Source organism: Orcinus orca, chromosome 5, assembly GCF_937001465.1.
Source record: "Orcinus orca chromosome 5, mOrcOrc1.1, whole genome shotgun sequence".
NCBI classification, from domain to species: Eukaryota; Metazoa; Chordata; class Mammalia; order Artiodactyla; family Delphinidae; genus Orcinus; species Orcinus orca.
The window spans coordinates 100,405,116-100,424,850 of record NC_064563.1 but is presented as its reverse complement, the minus strand read 5'-3'; the positions used below and the strand labels follow the sequence as shown (position 1 = coordinate 100,424,850).

Sequence of the window (19,735 nt, the reverse complement as noted above, 5' to 3'; positions counted from 1 at the left end):
CAAGCCTTGGTAAATTTAAGAAGATTGAAATCATATCAAGTATCTTTTCAGACCACAACACTATGAGACTAGGTATCGATTACAGCACAGAAGCTGTAAAAAATACAAACACATGGAGGCTAGACAATATGCTACTAAATAACCAAGAGATCACTGAAGAAATCAAAGAGGAAATCAAAAAATACCTAGAAATAAATGACAATGAAAACATGACCACCCAAAACCTATGTGAGGCAGCAAAAGCAGTTCTAAGAGGGAAGTTTATAGCAATATAATCCTACCTCAAGAAACAAGAAACATCTCAAATAAACAATCTAACCTTACGCCTAAAGCAATTAGAGAAAGAAGAACAAAAAACCCCCAAAGTTAGCAGAAGGAAAGAAATCATAAAGATCATATCAGAAATAAATGAAAAAGAAATGAAGGAAATGATAGCAAACATCAATAAAACTAAAAGCTGGTTCTTTCAAAAGATAAACAAAATTGATAAACCATTAGCCAGACTCATCAAGAAAAAAAGGGAGAAGACTCAAAAGAATTAGAAATGAAAAAGGGAAGTAACAACTGACACTGCAGAAATACAAAGGATCAAGAGAGATTACTACAAGCAACTATATGCCAATAAAATGGACAACCTAGAAGAAATGCACAAATTCTTAGAAAAGCACTACCTCCCAAGACTGAACCAGGAAGAAATAGAAAATATAAACAGACCAATCACAAGCACTGAATTTGAAAGTGAGATTAAAAATCTTCCAACAAACAAAAGCCCAGGACCAGATGGCTTAACAGGTGAATTCTATCAAACATTTAGAGAAGAGTTAACACCTATCCTTCTAAAACTCTTCCAAAACATAGCAGAAGGAGGAACACTCCCGAACTCATTCTACGAGGACAGCATCACCCTGATACCAAAGCCAGACAAAGGCGTCACAAAAAAAGAAAACTACAGGCCAATATCACTGATGAACATAGATGCAAAAATCCTCAACAATATCCTAGCAAACAGAATCCAAAAGCACATTAAAAGGATCATATACCATGATCAAGTGCAGTTTATGCAAGGATTCTTAAATATACGCAAATCAGTCCTTGTGATACACCATATTAACAAACTGGAGGATAAAAACCATATGATTATCTCAATACATGCAGAAAAAGCTTTCCACAAAATTCAACACCAATTTATGATAAAAACTCTCCAGACAGTACACACAGAGGGAACCTACCTCAACATAATAAAGGCCATATATGACAAACCCACAGCCAACATCATTCTCAATTGTGAAAAACTGAAAACACTTCCTCTAAGATCAGGAACAAGACAAGATTGCCCACTCTCACCACTATTATTCAACACGGTTTTGGTAGTTATAGCCACAGCAATCAGAGAAGAAAAAGAAAGAAAAGGAATCCAAATTGGAAAAGAAGAAGTAAAACTGTCACTGTTTGCAGATGACATGATACTATACATAGAGAATCCTAAAGATGTTACCGAAAACTACTAGAGCTAATCAATGAATTTGGTAGAGTAGCAGGATACAAAATTAATACACAGTAATCTCTTATATTCCTATACACTAATGACGAAGAATCTGAAAGAGAAATTAAAGGAACACTCCCATTTACCATTTCAACAAAGGGTAAAATATCTAGGAATAAACCTACCTAAGGAGAGAAAAGCCTACATGCAGAAAACTATGACACTGATGAAAGAAATTAGAGACGATACAAACGGATGGAGAGATATATACCATGCTCTTGGAGTGAAAGAATCAACATTGTGAAAATGACTATACTACCCAAAGCAATCTACAGATTCAATGCAATCCCTATCAAATTACCAATGGCATTTTTCACAGAACTAGAACAGAAAATTGCACAATTTGTATGGAAACACAAAAGACCCCGAATAGCCAAAGCAATCTTGAGAAAGAAAAACGGAGCTGGAGAATCAGGCTCCCTGACTTTAGACTATACTACAAAGCTACAGTAATCAAGACAGGATGGTACTGGCACAGAAACAGAAATATACATCAGTGGGACAGGATAGAAAGCCCAGAGATAAACCCATGCACATATGGTCACCTTATCTTTGATAAAGGAAGCACGAATATACAATGGAGAAAAGACAGCCTCTTAAATAAGTGGTGCTGGGAAAACTGGATGGCTACATGTAAAAGAATGAAATTAGAAAACTCCCTAACACCATACACAAAAATAAACTCAAAATGGATTAAAGACCTAAATGTAATGCCGGATACTATCAAACTCTTAGAGGAAAACATAGGCAGAACACTCTATGACGTAAATCAGAGCAAGATCCTTTTTGACCCACCTCCCACAGAAATGGAAATAAAAACAAAAATATACAAATGGGACCCAATGACACTTAAAAGCTTTTGCACAGCAAAGGAAACCATAAACAAGACGAAAAGACAACCCTCAGAATGGGAGAAAATATTTGCAAACGAAGCAACTGACAAAAGATTAACCTCTAAAATATACAAGCAGATCATGAAGCTCAATATCAAAAAAACAAACAACCCAATCCAAAACTGGGCAGAGGACCTAAATAGACATTACTCCAAAGATATACAAATTGCCAAGACACACATGAAAAGATGCTCAACATCACTAATTATTAGAGAAATGAAAATCAAAACTACAATGAGGGCTTCCCTGGTGGCGCAGTGGTTGAGAGTCCGCCTGCCTATGCAGGGGACACGGGTTCGTGCCCTGGTCCGGGAAGATCCCACATGCCGTGGAGCGGCTGGGCCCGTGAGCCATGGCCGCTGAGCCTGTGCGACCGGAGCCTGTGCTCCGCAACGGGAGAGGCCACAACAGTGAGAGGCACGCGTACCGCAAAAAAAAAAAAAAAAAAAAATCTACAATGAGGTATCACCTCACACTGGTCAGAATGGCCACCATCAAAAAATCCAGAAACAATAAATGCTGGAGAGGGTGTGGAGAAAAGGGAACCCTCTTGCACTGTAGATGGGAATGTAAATTGATACAGCACTATGGAGAACAGTATGGAGGTTCCTTAAAAAACTAAAAGTAGGACTACCATATGACCCAGCAGTCCCACTACTGGGCATATACCCTGAGAAAACCATAATTCAAAAAGAGTCATGTACCACAATGTTCACTGAAGCTCTATTTACAATAGCCACGACATGGAAGCAACCTAAGTGTCCACTGACAGATGAATTGATAAAGAAGATGTGGCACATATATACAATGGAATATTACTCAGCCATAAAAAGAAACGAAATTGAATTATTTGTAGTGAGGCGGATGGACCTAGAGTCTGTCATACAGAATGAAGTAAGTCAGAAAGAGAAAAGCGAATACCGTGTGCTAACACGTATATATGGAATCTAAAAACAAAAATAAAGTTCTGATGAACCTAGGGGCAGGACATGAATAAACACACAGACGTAGAGAATGGACTTGAGAACAAGGGGAGCGGGAAGGGTAAGCTGGGACGAAGTGAGAGAGTAACATTGACATATATACACTACCAAATGTAAAACAGATAGCTAGTGAGAAGCAGCAGCATAGCACAGGGAGATCAGCTTGTTGTTCTGCAACCACCTAGAGGGGTGGGACAGGGAGGGTGGGAGGGAGATGCAAGAGGGAGGGGATATGGGGATATATGTATGCATATAGCTGATTCACTTTGTTATACAGCAGAAACTAACACAACATTGTAAAGCAATTATACTCCAATAATGATGTTAAAAAATAAAGAAATAAAAAACAACCTGATTCATCAATGGGCAAAGGAGCTGAACAGACAGTTCTCCAAAGAAGATACATGAATGGCCAATAAACTCATGAAAAAGATGTTCAATATCAGTAATTACTAGGAAAAACCATATCAAAAGCACAATGAGATATCACTTCACACCCATTAGGATGGCCATTATGCAAACACAAAAAATAACAAGTGTTACCAATGATGTGGAAAAACCAGGACCCTTGTGCACTGCTGTGTCAATGTAAAATGGTACAGTTACTACAGAGAACAGTGTGGGGGTTACTCAAAAAATTAATAATAGAATTAAATGATCCAGCAATTCCACTTTCAGATATACACCCAAAATAATTAAAAGCAGAAACACAGATACTTGTACACTGATGTTCATAACAGTGTTATTATTCACAATAGCCAAAAAGTGGAGGCAACCCATGTATCCATAGACATTTATATCAGACTCCAGAAAGGCAAAAAGGAACCAAAACAATTAGAAAAGTTATCTCCAGACTGTTATTCTGGGTCTAATACCTCACTCAAAACATCACAAATTAAACTGTAGTTCACTGACCTATTTTTATACTTGGGGTTGAGGAGGTCTTTCCAAGAATAAACCAAAACACTGGGGTCAAACACTGACAGGTTTTACAAAATAAAACTTTAAGTATAAATACTACAGAAGTTAGTATAAACAAAGTAAAATTACAAATAGGAAACCTAAAAAAATTTTTGCAACACATATAACAAAGAGTTAGTACCTTTCATAAGAGTTCTTATAAATCAGTAAGAAACAAATGAAACACCCCAATACATGCAAAGACTAAAGAAGAAACTCATGTGCGAAATACAAAATCCATCTTCACTAAAATAATGACTGAAATGAAAACAATTTATTGAAAACAATTATGTTTATTTTTGCCAACAGGTCATCAAAATATTTCAATGATATCACTTAATTCTGGATAAAGTACAGGAGAATGGCACTACAAGATTTGTAAGATTAAGTACACAAAGATATATATATAAATCCATTTATTGGGACTTCCCTGGTGACGCAGTGGTTAAGAATCCGCCTGCCAATGCAGGGGACATGGGTTCGATCCCTGGTCTGGGAGGATCCCACTTGCCGCAGAGCAACTAAGCCCATGAGCCACAACTACTGAGCCTGCACTCTACAGCCAGCAAGCCACAACTACTGAGCCTGTATGCCACAACTACTGAAGCCCGTGTGCCTAGAGCCCATGCTCTGCAACAAGAGAAGCCACCACTATGAGAAGCCCGTGCACCACAACGAAGAGTAGCCACCGCTTGCTGCAACTAGAGAAAGCCTGCATGCAGCAACGAAGACCCAACACAGCCAAAACTAAATAAATAAACTTAATGGACTTCCCTGGTGGCACAGTGGTTAAGAATCCGCCTGCCAATGCAGGGGACACAGGTTTGAGCCCTGGTCTGGGAAGATCCCACATGCCGCGAGGCAACTAAGCCCATGCACCACAACAACAGAGCCTGTGCTCTAGAGCCCATGAGCCACAACTACTGAGCCCGTGTGCTGCAACTACTGAAGGCCAAGCACCTAGAGCCCGTGCTCTGCAACGAGAAGCCACTACAATGAGAAGCCCATGCACCGCAACAAAGAGTAGCCCCTGCTCGACACAACCAGAGAAAACCCACACACAGCAACGAAGACCCAATGCAGCCAAAAATAAATAAATAAATTTAAAAAATAAATTTATAAAAAAGGATAACTCCATTTATTATGGCATTGTTATACAGATAAAAAATGAAAAATACCCTAAATGTCCACCCATAAGGAAGTAAATATATGTAAAAGAAGATAAAATAGATCTCTATGTATTGATGTAAAAAGTTATCAAATTGAAAGATAATAAGTGATTTTCTCATTTACTCCTCCAGCATACCTAGGTATTATTATCTTATCTTACAGATGGGCTAAACTGAGGTACAGAGAAAGAGAAGTTAAGCAAATTGCCTGAGCTGCAATTCAAGTCTGTACTAAATGAGTTAATACAGGTATGGCATTTATCACAGTGTAATATCATATTAAAGACTTAATAAATATTACTTAAAATTTGTTATAGGAATAGTATAAAGGTTAATAATTAAGTATCTATATGTTAAAATAAATTGGCATCTAGAAAAAGCAAATATGCTACTTCAAGGTGACCATTTTAATTTAAATTTCCTATTCACTTTTGGTGTTTTCTATTAATCCTTTATTTTTGGCATAAAACACAAGACTTTTTTTCCTATATAATTACATTCAGGCTGTCATTAAAGTTGGTAATAACAGCTCTGAACAATAAAGACAAGCTAAGGCTAAAGTAAGATTTTTAGCCTTCATATAACATTTTTTCATATGTATCATCAAGGGCACAAGCATTGGGTTTTCAGAGGAAACTTCCTCAGTTTTCAGCCATAGCCCCCATTCTTCAACCCACCAACTTCTAGTTGCTACTTGACATTCTGTCTTTGTAACAAAGTTGGCCACATTCTCTACAATAACAGAACAGTAACAATAATGTCAGAACATCATGTTTCCTTCTGAGAAGATCTAATTTCTATTTACTCTTTCTGATTTTAAGACAGGCAAACTAGGAGGAGGTTGGTTACAAGAGTCCCCTCCTCGAGCCTATCCTGTATTCATCCTGTATTTAGTTTTAATGGGGCATATCTACTGAAGTGATGATATGGCCATACTTAAAATTTATGGGGCACTCTGGATTCTCCTCAAAATGAACTCATTTTAAGGGAAGAGAGAACTAGTTTGGTTTAAGGAGTACAGTACTCCTTAAACCACATGGTAATACTAGTATGGCTGTGGCAATTGTGACTACCATTTATTGGTTACCTATCAAGTTCTAGGCATTTTACATGGTTATCTCCTTAAATCTGCACAATAATCCTATAAGGTGTGTATAATTATCCCTGTTTTAAAGATAGAATAGGTAACTTGCCCAAGGTAAGTCAGCATGTTAGCAGTACAGCTAAAATCTGAATCCAGGCGTCTGGCTCCAAAGTCTATGCCATTCTAAATGCAAGAATCAAAGAAAGAATATTACCACGAAGAGAATGAATTTCCAGAGTCCATATCAAATACCACCTGGAAATTTCCTTACTATTTGGAAAGGACCTTAGGAGAGTTCTCACTGAATAGATTTTAGAAAGAGCCAGAAATTTTAGAGTTGTTACTAGTAAACCTTAGCCCCAGGTTGGTATAAAGCCTGAAAAGTATAGATTACAATTTGATAGTTTCACAGAATCCTCACAATAGTGCTATTTGTCATAACAGCATGGATGTGCACTCACGTCATTTGAATTCCATGGGAACAGTACATAAGTGACTTTCTCTACAGAAAGTATCTTCAATAATAATTTTTTGTATGGTATTTTATTTTCATAAAGAATTCTCACAAGTGAGATTTTAAAATGATTATACACAATTTTGTAAGGTTAGAAACATTATTCAAAATTATTTCTCTTGGGCTTCCCTGGTGGCGCAGTGGTTGAGAGTCTGCCTGCCCATGCAGGGGACACGGGTTCGTGCCCCGGTCCAGGAAGATCCCACATGCCGCGGAGCAGCTGGGCCCGTGAGCCATGGCCGCTGAGCCTGCACGTCCGAAGCCTGTGCTCCGCAACAGGAGAGGCCACAACAGTGAGAGGCCCGCGTACCCCAAAAAAAAAAAAAAAAAAAAAAATATATATATATATATATATATATATATTTCTCTTTTTACAACTAAGGAAACCAAAGATCAAGGTTAAATGACATGAACATTAACCCAAGTGCACAAAATTCAATATGTATTGAGCTAAGCACTGGATATAAATGTAAATAAGATATGATCTCTCCTTAAGGATCTCATGGTCTAGTACAGGAGGCAAATATAAACACTTATAGTGCAAAATGATAAATGCATTTCTACTATCTCTGATTCTACATTAAATTTATTAGTAACTGGATAATGCCACTGGAGCTTTTTTTTTTCAGCAAATTCATAAAAAGTATAAAGTTAAAATTGTCACTGAGAATTTACTAAGTAGAACCTAAGTGAAACACAAAATATTTTCCAAAAGGAGAAAAATTCATAAAATTTTTAAGTTCATAAGAAATAAACAGAGTTTATAAAAACAGAATGTGTTAGAAATTAAGAAATTTGTTATAGATATTTTAAAAGGCAACCATAAATACTCTTTAATGTAACTAGGCTTACAAGAGAAATACAAACCAGAAGTTACCTTTTGGTTGGGGGTAGAGGGACAATTAAGACTGGATCAATAATTTTTCACTCAGATCAAAACTATTTATTGTACTGGTGGAAAGCAGAAAATAAAATAGAGAAGTTCACGGTAAATGAAAGTTAAAAGATCTAGTACTATTTACTAACTGACATCCCCTAGCTTTTTACTGCAAATTTTTTTCTTATTTACAGCCCCCAAATGAGCCTTTGCTAAAGCTTAAAACAAAAGCAACTGCTGATTTCCATTTCTCTTATCAGTACAGTAAGCCATGTTTGTTAATGGAATTCAGCTATCTCAGGCCATTTTTTGTGAAGAATGCATTCAGTCATTCATTCAGCAGATATTTAATGGCCAGGTACAGTTCTAGAATATGAGTATACAAATAGTGAATAAGAAAAGATGGAGGGGGGCTTCCCTGGTGGCACAGTGGTTGAGAGTCCGCCTGCCAATGCAGTGGACACGGGTTCATGCCCCGGTCCGGGAAGATCCCACATGCCGCGGAGCGGCTGGACCCGTGAGCCACAGCCGCTGAACCTGCACGTCTGGAGCCTGTGCTCCGCAACGGGAGAGGCCACAACAGTGAGAGGCCCGCGTACCGCAAAAAGAAAAAGAAAAAAAAAAAAAAGAAAAGATGGATGTGGATGGACGGACGGACAGATGGATGGATGGATAGAGAGAAAGCCAGATGGATGAATAGGACAAAGAAGGCGAAAGAATAGACAGATGTCAGGAGAATGAATTTCAATTATACCAGACAAATAAACTGAAATAGGTAACTAAATTTTCATTAAGAGTCTGCCTCCATTTTCCCAAAACACAAGTAGAGTGACCGGTACTGTCTGAAACTGATTATTAGCTATGGACTGTTGGTTCCAATAGCCGTTCCAGCCACCAGGGGAGAAAAGTTATACTAGCCATCAGAGCACAGCTGCCTCTCATTTAGCAGTAACATATCTGTGGGGGAAGAATAGAGGAAGGCTCATGAGAATAAGTAAAATATTTATTTTGAGTAAAGTTATCACTAAACATACCTTTCAGATAAAAAGGAGCTCTTGTGAGGATTTAGATTTTGACAAGATTCTAGGCTGCCATCAGATGATGAAGAAAGCTGCTCTGATTGCAAGTTGTCTGTATCACCCAAACTGGCCTCAGTTACAGGTGAGGTCTTTATGTATTTTCTTCCTAACTCCGTTCCCAGGACATTCGTCAATATAACTCTGGGTATCCTGTCATATAAAATAACAAACACTGTACTGTACTGAAATTTGCATTAAAAAAATTCTAGGAAGTTGAATTTTCAAGCATTTTCAACTCAGTACAAGTAAGTTATTAGAATTATATCACCCTACAAATCAGCCCATAAAAACTCAAAATGTTGGATGAACACTCTTTTTTTTGTTTCTAGAAATACTTGTATCTTATAAATTGGCATAGATTGGCATGCCACTATAATGGCTTAACTGTACTTAGTGGATGCTATTGGGGTTGTTTAAAATTTTAACCAGTTTTTCTCAAAAAATGCTTTTTCTTTTCCAGTAGTTATTAAAAACACAGATACTACAAACCAATTCAATAAATCTTTATTCTTCTCCTTCAACAGAAAGGTCCTTGGTAAATAACAATACTCATAATTGGTAAATGACAAATGCTAAATCCAATAAGGAAGACATCATTCAGATTGTATCTATGGTAAGGATAGAGTCCTTAAGTGAAACAGCACATACACTGATGGTAATAAATACTCTTTATATAATAGCACCAGGGAAAAGGGTCAACAAAATAAATGTTTAGTAAAGTGTAATTTTTAACACTCCAAACTTTTTTAAAGTGGTGGTTTCATATCATCCTTAAACAGAAGAGGATAGCCTAATCTTCTCCTGGTTAGCCAGTTGTTACTATAAACAACTGATGTTCTTTTCCACACTACAATGATGCCCTCAAGGCAACTATCTGTCCTGAATTGACTGGCCCAGGCCAAATTATTGTGATTTTTTTACTTCACATTAGTGTATTTTTTAAGTTTCCTATCTCCTCTTTATCAGATGTCCCCCTTGACTGTTACCCATATGTCACTTGAAGCACTTTATTGACCTTTTGTGAGAGACAATACATAACACCTAGAAAGGGCCAGAGTACTTTTGTTTAAGTAAAAAAATGTGAGCTTCCCTGTACTTTGTTACATCTGCTGTAGCTCTCAGAGGTACTCTATTTTCACTACATAGAGGCACTGTGTTCTTTTCACTATGTTCCAGATAATGTAAAATTTCAGCTCATAGGAGAACTTTAAAATAACTTAGCCTTCTCTTTATTTTAAACATGAAGAACTCAAAGTTCAGAAAAGTTAAATGGTTGCCCAAGTATAAGCAACTCTTCCTGGAAGAAGGACCTTGGCCAATTATCTTTTGGTTCTTTTAATTTTATCCCATTACACTGCATCCTCAATACTAACCTGCCACAGCATCAAGATAACTGAGCTTTTCCGTAGATACTTCAGGAAACTTTAAAAATATCCATTTCCAGAACAACCTCCACAAAAAAATGTACTGGGTTGATTAACCAGTATATGATCTAAAAACAAGGCTAGCAGTAAATACAACTCTCTGAACTCAGAGTTCGAGTGAAGGAAGAAAGCAAAGAAAGTTAGCCATTTAGTACAACCACTAACTGTGGGGAGAGGAGGACAGAGATATTTTTCTATCTCCCCTCATGATTTAAATCTCTAAGAATCCTATTTATTATTGTCTGCTTTGTATATTTGATGTCTGACAGAACCCTTCTTAAAATCCTCGAATTGAAGTAGGAATGAAGACAATACAGGACCAGTAAGGAGTCTCAAGATTTCTTCTGTCTGACCTCACACTAGGAATTGCTGTGAAATAAATCACTAAAGAAAACTCAACTACAGTTCTCAATGCTTTAGGAAAAATGCAGGAATATTAGAAGAGAGAATTTTATTGGGTAAGAACTATTTTTTTCCAAATAGTTTGGCACAATTAAAATTTTACTTACTTTTAAGAGATGAGAGAATCTGATATACTAGTTGATAGCTCATTTTAAGAGCAGATGATACACTCTTTTTATGGTCCCCTATCACTACTGAATTCTAAAATGTGGCTCATAATGAAAATAATCCAAGAACCGTAGTGTTTATAAAGAGAAAATTTGGGGCACAGAGGAAGAAATACCAAAGAAATATCAGCTATAATTTAGTACCTCTGTTTAAATGCCTGACTATAGTATGTTTAAATGTGTTTTTAAATGTTGAGTCCCTAAAAAAAAAAAAGCTGTCTCTCCAAATATGAGAGAGAGAGTCCATAGAAGATTAGTCCTATAAAAAGTACTGAAAAGAATAATCAACAACAACAAAAAATACAAATATCAGCAAGGAAAGGGAAAAATTATAAAGATTAGAATTAGCTTCTGAATAATAAATGATCATTCTATTCTTTTATGGTTTGTTTTGCTGCTAGATTTTGAAGGAAGAAAAAGCAGAGCTATGAAAAAAGAATCTTAGAGGATAAATGAGAATTTTTAAGCTAAACAAATAGCTGAAAGTCTTTCCTAGAAGAGAAAAATGTCAAAATTCACCAAAAAACCACTTGAAAAGATTATATACCAAACTGTAGTAGAACCCGCATTTCTAAAGCACAAGAGCCCTAGAGGGCCTCTGAAGCTATCAGAAGGTTCAGGGAACTATCTCAGCATGTCTACCATGATACACCTTTCAATTAGAAAGCATTCTACTACTATGTGAACAAATGCCACAAGAAAAAAATTTTTTAAGTAAGTAGAATATTTAAAGGTTAATAGACATCACATAAAATATGTAATAAAGTCCAATACCTACTTATTAAAAAATTAAAGGTCAAAAGAATGAAAAGCAGTATGGCACAGAGGTTAAGACCAAGGACTCTGGAGTCAAACATAAGGTTGGGTTCTGAATTCAGCACCTAGTAACTATATAACCTTAGATAAGTTACTTACCATAATTTATACCTCTTATCTTTGATCTCCTCATCTCAAAGATGGGGAGAATTATAATATCTACCTTAAAAAATTATAAAGATTAGATGAAATAATAGATGTAAAGCAGTTTAGCACAAGTCCTGGCACACAGTAAATATACAATAAATGGAAGCTCACTTTAATTTTCCTATTATTGAAGTCTTGCTCAAACTTATAAATTATCTTTTCAATTAGTGCTTGACTGTCATAATTCATCATGCTCTGCAATCTTAATGAAAATATTTTATTAGAAAAGTATACAGTTCAATAGTTAGCAATGCCTACAGTACACCTAGCTCTTCATAACACTAACCATAGCCCAAACATCTTTCATCAGCTATTCTCAACTTATGTAATTTGTGTACCTTGAAGAAACAGAGAGCTCTGTAATGAAAGCCTTACAGAAAACAAATCTATAAAGTAATAACTAAGTTCATAATACCTAAACTGTCTTTTGGTGTACAACTTATAAATTAGCACTGCCATGGAAATTCTAGGGCTAGCCAGCATTTCAAAAGATTCTGAATTTTCACAAGAAATATATAAAGGTGTATACTTCATCTCTCATACTATCGCAATATATAAGGAAGGACTGAAAAATGTCATTTCACACAGTCCATCCAATTTTTTCCCAAGTATGCAAATAGTATCAGTAAGTAAAACAGAATTTGTTTAACTTTACTAATATTATGAAATCACACTTCAACATATAATATGTTAAACCAAAGGAGAAACAAATTTTGTAATGCAGTGAGATGAAACAGAAAGTATACCGGCCTGAGAAGTAATATCATTTATTGATTGTGTCTTTACATGGTTATTTTCTCTGGTTCTTAATTTTTTCAATCACAAATTGTGAGTTCCTCCCTCACATATTGGTAGCAAGGTAAATATAAGATTGAAATAATTTAATAAATGGGGAAAAACTTTGAAAAACTGATAAGAGCTAATAAGACATACTTGATGCTAAGAGCAAATTTTTAAAGAAATGGAACCCTTGTTGAAAGATAACAATTACATCTGGTAATAAAGCTATAAATAACAAGCAAAAAAATTACAATGCTAATTTAGTTTTTATTTTGTTGTAATTTAGATGAATGTTTTTCTAAAACTGTGCTATGTAACTTATTTTTTTCTTGATCAAAACATTTTTTTTCTTTTTTTTTGGTTAACAATGGTCATTTCTTTCTTTAGGCTGCACCGGGTCTTTTTTAGGGTTCCTATAAATGTATTCTTATCCCAGATGATATAATTCAAAATATTACTTTCCAAATCAGTTTCTTAAGCTACAAAGAAAAAAAATTTTTCATTTTTGAATTACTTTCTTAAAGAGATTCACAGATTTCCTAAGTTTGCTCTTTTCTTTTACTAAGCTATATTTTAAGTGAATATATTATCACTCAACTAAAACATTACTGGCTTAAAGAACTCTTAAGGTTACAAGAATACCGGGGTGTCCAGAAAGTCTTACCACCACAATATCTGGAATATGTAATTTTCTAAAACTTCAAACATAGGCAAACTTAAGAAAAACATGAATAAATATAATTAAGCCATTTAGGGGAATTCCAAGAACCAGGAACTAACTTTTTTTTAACAGAATATAGTTACACTGTGTCAATATTTCTCTAATAATCTCTGGTGCCAATAGATGAAAACAGGAGAAAGATGCTTTACCGTCTCAAAAGTTTTGCACATGTCTCCCACTAGGCTCTTTCTTGCCTAATGTCCAAAGTTTATAAGGATCTGGAAATATTCTCCCAGGAAAACAGATATGAACCACATAAGGAGATAAAACCTACACTAAAATATGGTTTACTTGTTTAAAAAGAAATGTATGCATCCCACATACTGCTAATTTGATATTTCTAAAACTCTTGACCCTGTTCTTCATTATTTAACAAGATTGATTGGTATCATGTGTTTTCTGTTTTTCTTCTCAACTTTATCCGGAAATTAAAAGGCTAAACTATCTTCATTAAAAAGCAACTTACTTAGATCACTACCTTTAGATCCTAGAACGCACATAAAATTTCTAAAAAATGCCACTCCTTTTCTGTACAGCTGAAACTAACACAACATTATAAATCAACTATACTCCAATATAAAATTTAAAAGTTTAAATTGAAAAATAAAAACAAATAAGTAAATAAAATTTTTAAAAAGTAAAAAAATGACATTTCTGGGAATGAATGAGTAATTTTGGTTTACTCAATATTTAAATTTTAAGTTAAAAACTAAAAATACAGCTTCCCTGGTGGCACAGTGGTTGAGAGTCTGCCTGCCGATGCAGGGGACATGGGTTCGTGCCCCGGTCCGCGAAGTTCCCACATGCCGCGGAGCGGCTGGGCCCATGAGCCATGGCCGCTGAGCCTGCGCGTCCTGAGCCTGTGCTCCACAACGGGAGAGGCCACAACAGTGAGAGGCCTGCGTACCGCAAAAAATAAATAAATAAATAAATTTTTCTCTCTTTCATCTTTCTGAAATAATGAAATCCTACCTAAGTAAAATGAAAATAAGACAAACAGCATCATGTAAAAGTCTCAGTCTCCTAGTCTAGATAGCAAGCTCCACAAAGAAAACATCTAACTAAAGCTATACCCTAAACAGTTCTCCAATTTTCTTATTTGAAGCTTGTGATATCTCTTCTCCTGATTGTCCCCAAAATTACAGAGCAGATAATTGGTTCTGATGGAGGAAAAGACATTTCAATCAAGGAGACTGAAGATGTAACTCTGCTGAGAAGCAATTTCTTTCTTATAGTCAGCAAACATGTATTGAGCGTTTAGTATGTGCCCAGTACTGTGCAAGGAAAAAATAATAAAATGTAGGGTCCCTGCCCTCATGAAGCTTATTGTCAGGGAAGCAGAGAAACTAAAAATCACAGTATAGTGTGATGAGTGCTATGATACAGGAACAGGCTGCTTAGCAAGACAAAGAAAGGGATCAAATGCAGATGTGGCAGGTGGAATCAAAGAAGAAATGAGCTCAATGTTAAATATAATGAGCTCAATATAAGTCAGTAAAGGGGAAAAGGAGAATTGTTCCCAAGGTAAGAGAAAAAGCATGAGCTCAGAAGAATAAAACAGCATTATACATTCAGTGAACTACCAGTAGTTTCCTAAATCTAAAGCACAGCATAAATATGAAAGAGTGGACATACACAAAGCTAGAGGTAGTCAGAGGTGAAATCATCACGGACCTTGTATGCCAAGGTAAGGAATTTGAACTTTATCCTAAACTTTATGTGGAGCCACAGAAAGATGTTAAACTGGAGAGTGACAAGTAACATCTACCTTTCAGAACGAATACTTCAGCAACAATACAGAGAAATAACCTAGAAGAAAAAGACTATGCTCAGGAAGCCCAATCAAATTACGATCCTAATAATAAAGGCACAAAGTGATCAGGGCCTGAACTGAGGCAGTGGCAATAAAGATGAAGAAAAGATCATTTCAAGACAGATTTAGGAGGTACAAATAACTAGACATGATAAATGATTGGATAAAAAGGATAAGGAAAAAAGAGGAGCCAGGACAATTTCCAAGTTCTAATTTGAAGAACTAAGTGTAAAGAGGAGTCATATATTCAGACAGGGAGGAGATACAGAGATAGGAACAAGTCTGAGAACAAAGACGATGATCCACTTTGGAACAAGTTAAATTTAGGACACCTAGAGCTGAGGGAAAAAGTCTGGACTAACTAGTAGTTCATCCCAGTAAGTGAACAGAACAACACACACACAGTGAAAACCAAATTAGAATCTTATTGGGACTCTTCACATTATATTTAAATTTCATGGACACATAATCTAGCTGCTAACAACTTGTGGTGAAAAAACTATTCCAAGAGAATGAAACATTACACTTTTCCAATCATGCTGATCTAATTGAAAAAAGGACAGATATGGGATGAGGGGACAGATGTCATTTGGAAGAGAGCTAAAGCTTCTTTTCAAGAGAATCAAAGGGATTGGAAGGGTCATTCCTTTAGCCCCCTTTATTTAGATCTAGCAGCACAGTAAGGGAATAGCTCACCTGTACTAAGGAGGAAAAACACTGGACTCCAGGACAATGAGAGCAAACTGCTTCATAAATTACTGAAGCTAAGTTGTTTGACTCTAAGATTTTGGGTGCTTTAGAAAGTTAAATTTACATCAGATATGATCTAGTACGGAAATTCCTGTTACATAGCTTTTTATGTTTTTGCCTTTTTTAAAAGAAGTGTCCTTGGTGAAAAGGGAACCCTCCTCTGCACTGTTGGTGGCAATGTAAATTGATACAACCACTATGGAGAACAGTATGGAAGTTCCTTAAAAAGCTAAAAATAGAACTACCATATGACGCAGCAATCCCACTACTGAGCATTTACCCTGAGAAAACCATAATTCAAAAAGACACATGCACCCCAATGTTCACTGCAGCACTATTTACAATAGCCAGGACATGGAAGCAACCTAAATGTCCATCGATAGATGAATGGATAAAGAAGATTTGGCACATATATACAATGGAATATCACTCAGCCATAAAAAGAAATGAAGTTGAGTTATTTGTAGTGAGGTGGATGGACCTAGAGTCTGTCATACAGAGTGAAGTAAGTCAGAAAGAGAAAAACAAATACCATATGCTAATGCATATATATGGAGTCCAAAAATAAATGGTACTGATGAACCTAGTGTCAGGACAGGAATAAAGAAGTAGACATAGAGAATGGTCTTGAGGACACGGGGAAAGGGAAGGGTAAGCTGGGACGAAGTGAGAGAAGCATCAACATATACACACTACCAAATGTAAAATAGATATCTAGTGCAAAGCAGCCGCACAGCACAGGGAGATCAGCTCGGTGCTTTGTGACCACCTAGAGGGGTGGGATAAGGAGGGTAGGAGGGAGACGCAAGAGGGAGGGCATATGGGGATCTATGCATGCATATGGCTGATTCACTTTGTTGTACAACAGAAACTAACATAGCATTGTGAAGCAATTACACTCCAATAAAGATGTATTTAAAAAAAGTGTCCTTTTTAAAAATACAATTAATGCATAATACTATGTTCAGATGTTTTGACAGAGTTCTTTAATATTTAAAATAATTGTGCTGAAAGTTAACAGGTTTTCACTGGATCTTGGCTTAAAGCACTTACAAATCGTTATCAGATTACAGACCAAATAACCAAAGCACCATCTAGCTAATGACAGGATATGCTAATTGAAAGCAAAATACCTCCCCTAAAAAATACTCATTTAAGGGTTAAAACTGTAAGTGGAAATACATTGAAAATATTAATATGTTACAGATGACAAATTCCCAGAGCTAATTCCTAATTTTTAGCCCCAAACTTCATATATAATTCTTTTAAAAAATATAGAACAAAACTTATTAGTTTTCAAAATTAAACCGCATATTTATTATCAAAAATCTGGGAGTAATATTTCAAAATCATCTCCTTTTTAAAAAAAACGCATGTAAAATACAAGGAAGCTCACAAAGTCAAAAGTAGTAACGACCCAGGTTAAATAATATTTAAAAGGTATGTTAAAGATGCAGAAAATTTAAAAGATCTACAGATAGATATACATACCTGTTTTATTTCTGCATCTTTAACACACCTTTCAAAAAATATTTAATCTAGGTCCTTACCCATCTATATATATCTAGTTCTTCATTTTATATCATATGTGAATCTCTAAAAATATGTACATGTGAATCAAATTATTAAGCTAAATGCACTAAGAATACTTGTTTTTAAAAATAATTCTATGTCAATCTAATGAAATGTAGAATCATTAACTTTGTAAATTAAGATTGTCAACTTTAAGATTTGAGGGAGTCACACCTGTATATGCAGATTTTCTTAAAGATCATTTCCAACAATCTTATTTTGAAGACTATTGGACTTAAATTATTTCAACTGCGGTAAGTTGAACAAAAGCAATACTGAACAACATACCTTTCAGATAAATTAAGGCTTTGGTGAAGAGGTTCTAATTTTTGACATGTCTCTAGGCTGTCAACAGATGTCGAAGGCAATGAGTCTGATTGCACCTTGTTGGCATCACATAAATTAGCATCATTTTTAGGTAGGGTCTTTCTGAATTTTCGTCCTAAATCCGTCCATAGGACATTCGTCAACATAACTTTGAGTTGCCTGTTACACACATAAATAATTAATACATACAGTACTAAACATTATATAATACATGAATTCATCACAAATTATAACAAATGAAAACTTCCAGGAATTCTAAATTCAGTCCTTCAAGAAATTAACCAGAGTAGTAAATATCAAAAGTAAAAAATATGCCAATCATTCTCAAATATACATGAAAAACTAAAGCACATTTCACTTAAATTGGGACTTTCTTCAGAATTCTATCTAGTATACTACATCTGTGGTCACACACACGTACAGCTGTTGGATTGCTGGTAACCAATCTGTGCTTGGTCACACTACAAGTGGAACAATAACACACATCTGCACATCATGTCACAGAGGCAACCGCTTTCTGCACTAAAAATGTATTTTTGTTTTAGTATTTGATTTGGAAAACATAATTAAAACTAAGGATAACAGTACAACATCTACAATCTTAACCCTACACAGTCTTAAGATACATTTAATTTTACCTTATTTCTAAAAATATGTCAACTTAAAACACTTACTGTACCTACAAAAATTTCAAAAGTAAAACTGATAAATCCAAACACTTCCAGCTCTGCCTCATTACATTTTGCCCATTACTCATTCAACATATCTATGTGCTGATAATACCTGAAGAACTGTGTTCAGTTCTAGAACCATGAAATATATTTTCTTCAGGACTGTGAACAGGCTACCAAGTAGATGTGAGACAATGTCAAATGAGGAATGGCTGGAAGAATTGGAAATGTGTGATCAGAAGAGTGTCTATTCTATTCCCTAGTACCAGTTTTAGGCACTGTTTGTTTAACAAATGTTAATAATATTAAGAAAGAGAAAGCAAAGTGTTCGTGTATTTTTAATATAAAACAGAGCTCAAAGAAATCACTTGTTTGCCGCAGCCACTTGGGGCTGTATCTTCAGATCATCTGGAAGAAGCGGGATAGAAGTCTTCAGAGGAACCTCTATAGAACGCACTGAAACTCCAAATACTTTAAGTTTATAGATTTTAGAATTATCATTAAAGAATAAAGAGATGAGTGAAATTTCTATGAATGAATAATAATTCATTCTTCGTTCAACAAATACTTACCAAATACCTTCTAGCAAAACAACTGTACTAGTAGAATCTGGAGATTCAGCAACAAACGAAAGAGTTACAGTTCCTGCCTTCATGGAGCTTACATTCCAAAGAAGAATTACCCGATTAGTTATTTAATTACAACTGTGATGAGCAATACGAACAGAAAATACAGGTGCTGCATTTCTTCTGAACCAGATCAGGGAAGGTTTTACTGAGAATATGACATTTACGCTGATACTGTCCAAAGGAAACAAGTGGAAAATGGAGAGTGGTTCAAAAAGGAGGACAAAATGTAAATGCTCAGACAAGAGTAAAGCTTGTTCAAGGAAATTAAAGGACTTACCTGGCTCAAGTGCTTAAAGTGAAGAGGAAATTTGTATAAGATAAAGATGGGCAGTTAGGCAGGACCCTGTGGACTATACTGAGGATTTGAAACTTTAATGTCAACAACAATATCAATCCCCTAGTTTTAACAAAAGA

The 19,735-nt window shown here is 35.6% G+C and overlaps 1 protein-coding gene across 22 annotated transcripts in view; it reads right to left on the bottom strand.

The window, feature by feature from the left end:
- Nucleotides 1-19,735, bottom strand: part of SENP7 (SUMO specific peptidase 7) — a 171,632-nt gene that overhangs the window by 69,272 nt on the left and 82,625 nt on the right. For 19 of the 22 annotated variants that reach the window (XR_007477497.1, XM_049710021.1, XM_033433286.2 and 16 more), the window contains 2 exons: nt 17,983-18,180; nt 9,058-9,252 (listed from right to left, as the gene is read on the bottom strand). The exons of 2 other annotated variants lie outside the window; for them this stretch is intronic. Coding sequence is in view for 19 of the 20 variants with exons in the window: in XM_049710021.1 (XP_049565978.1) it covers nt 9,058-9,252; nt 17,983-18,180 (393 nt within the window). In the remaining variant the exon portion in view is untranslated. The remainder of the gene's footprint in view (nt 1-9,057; nt 9,253-17,982; nt 18,181-19,735) is intronic. One more of the 22 variants, XM_049710030.1, reaches the window with a different exon arrangement.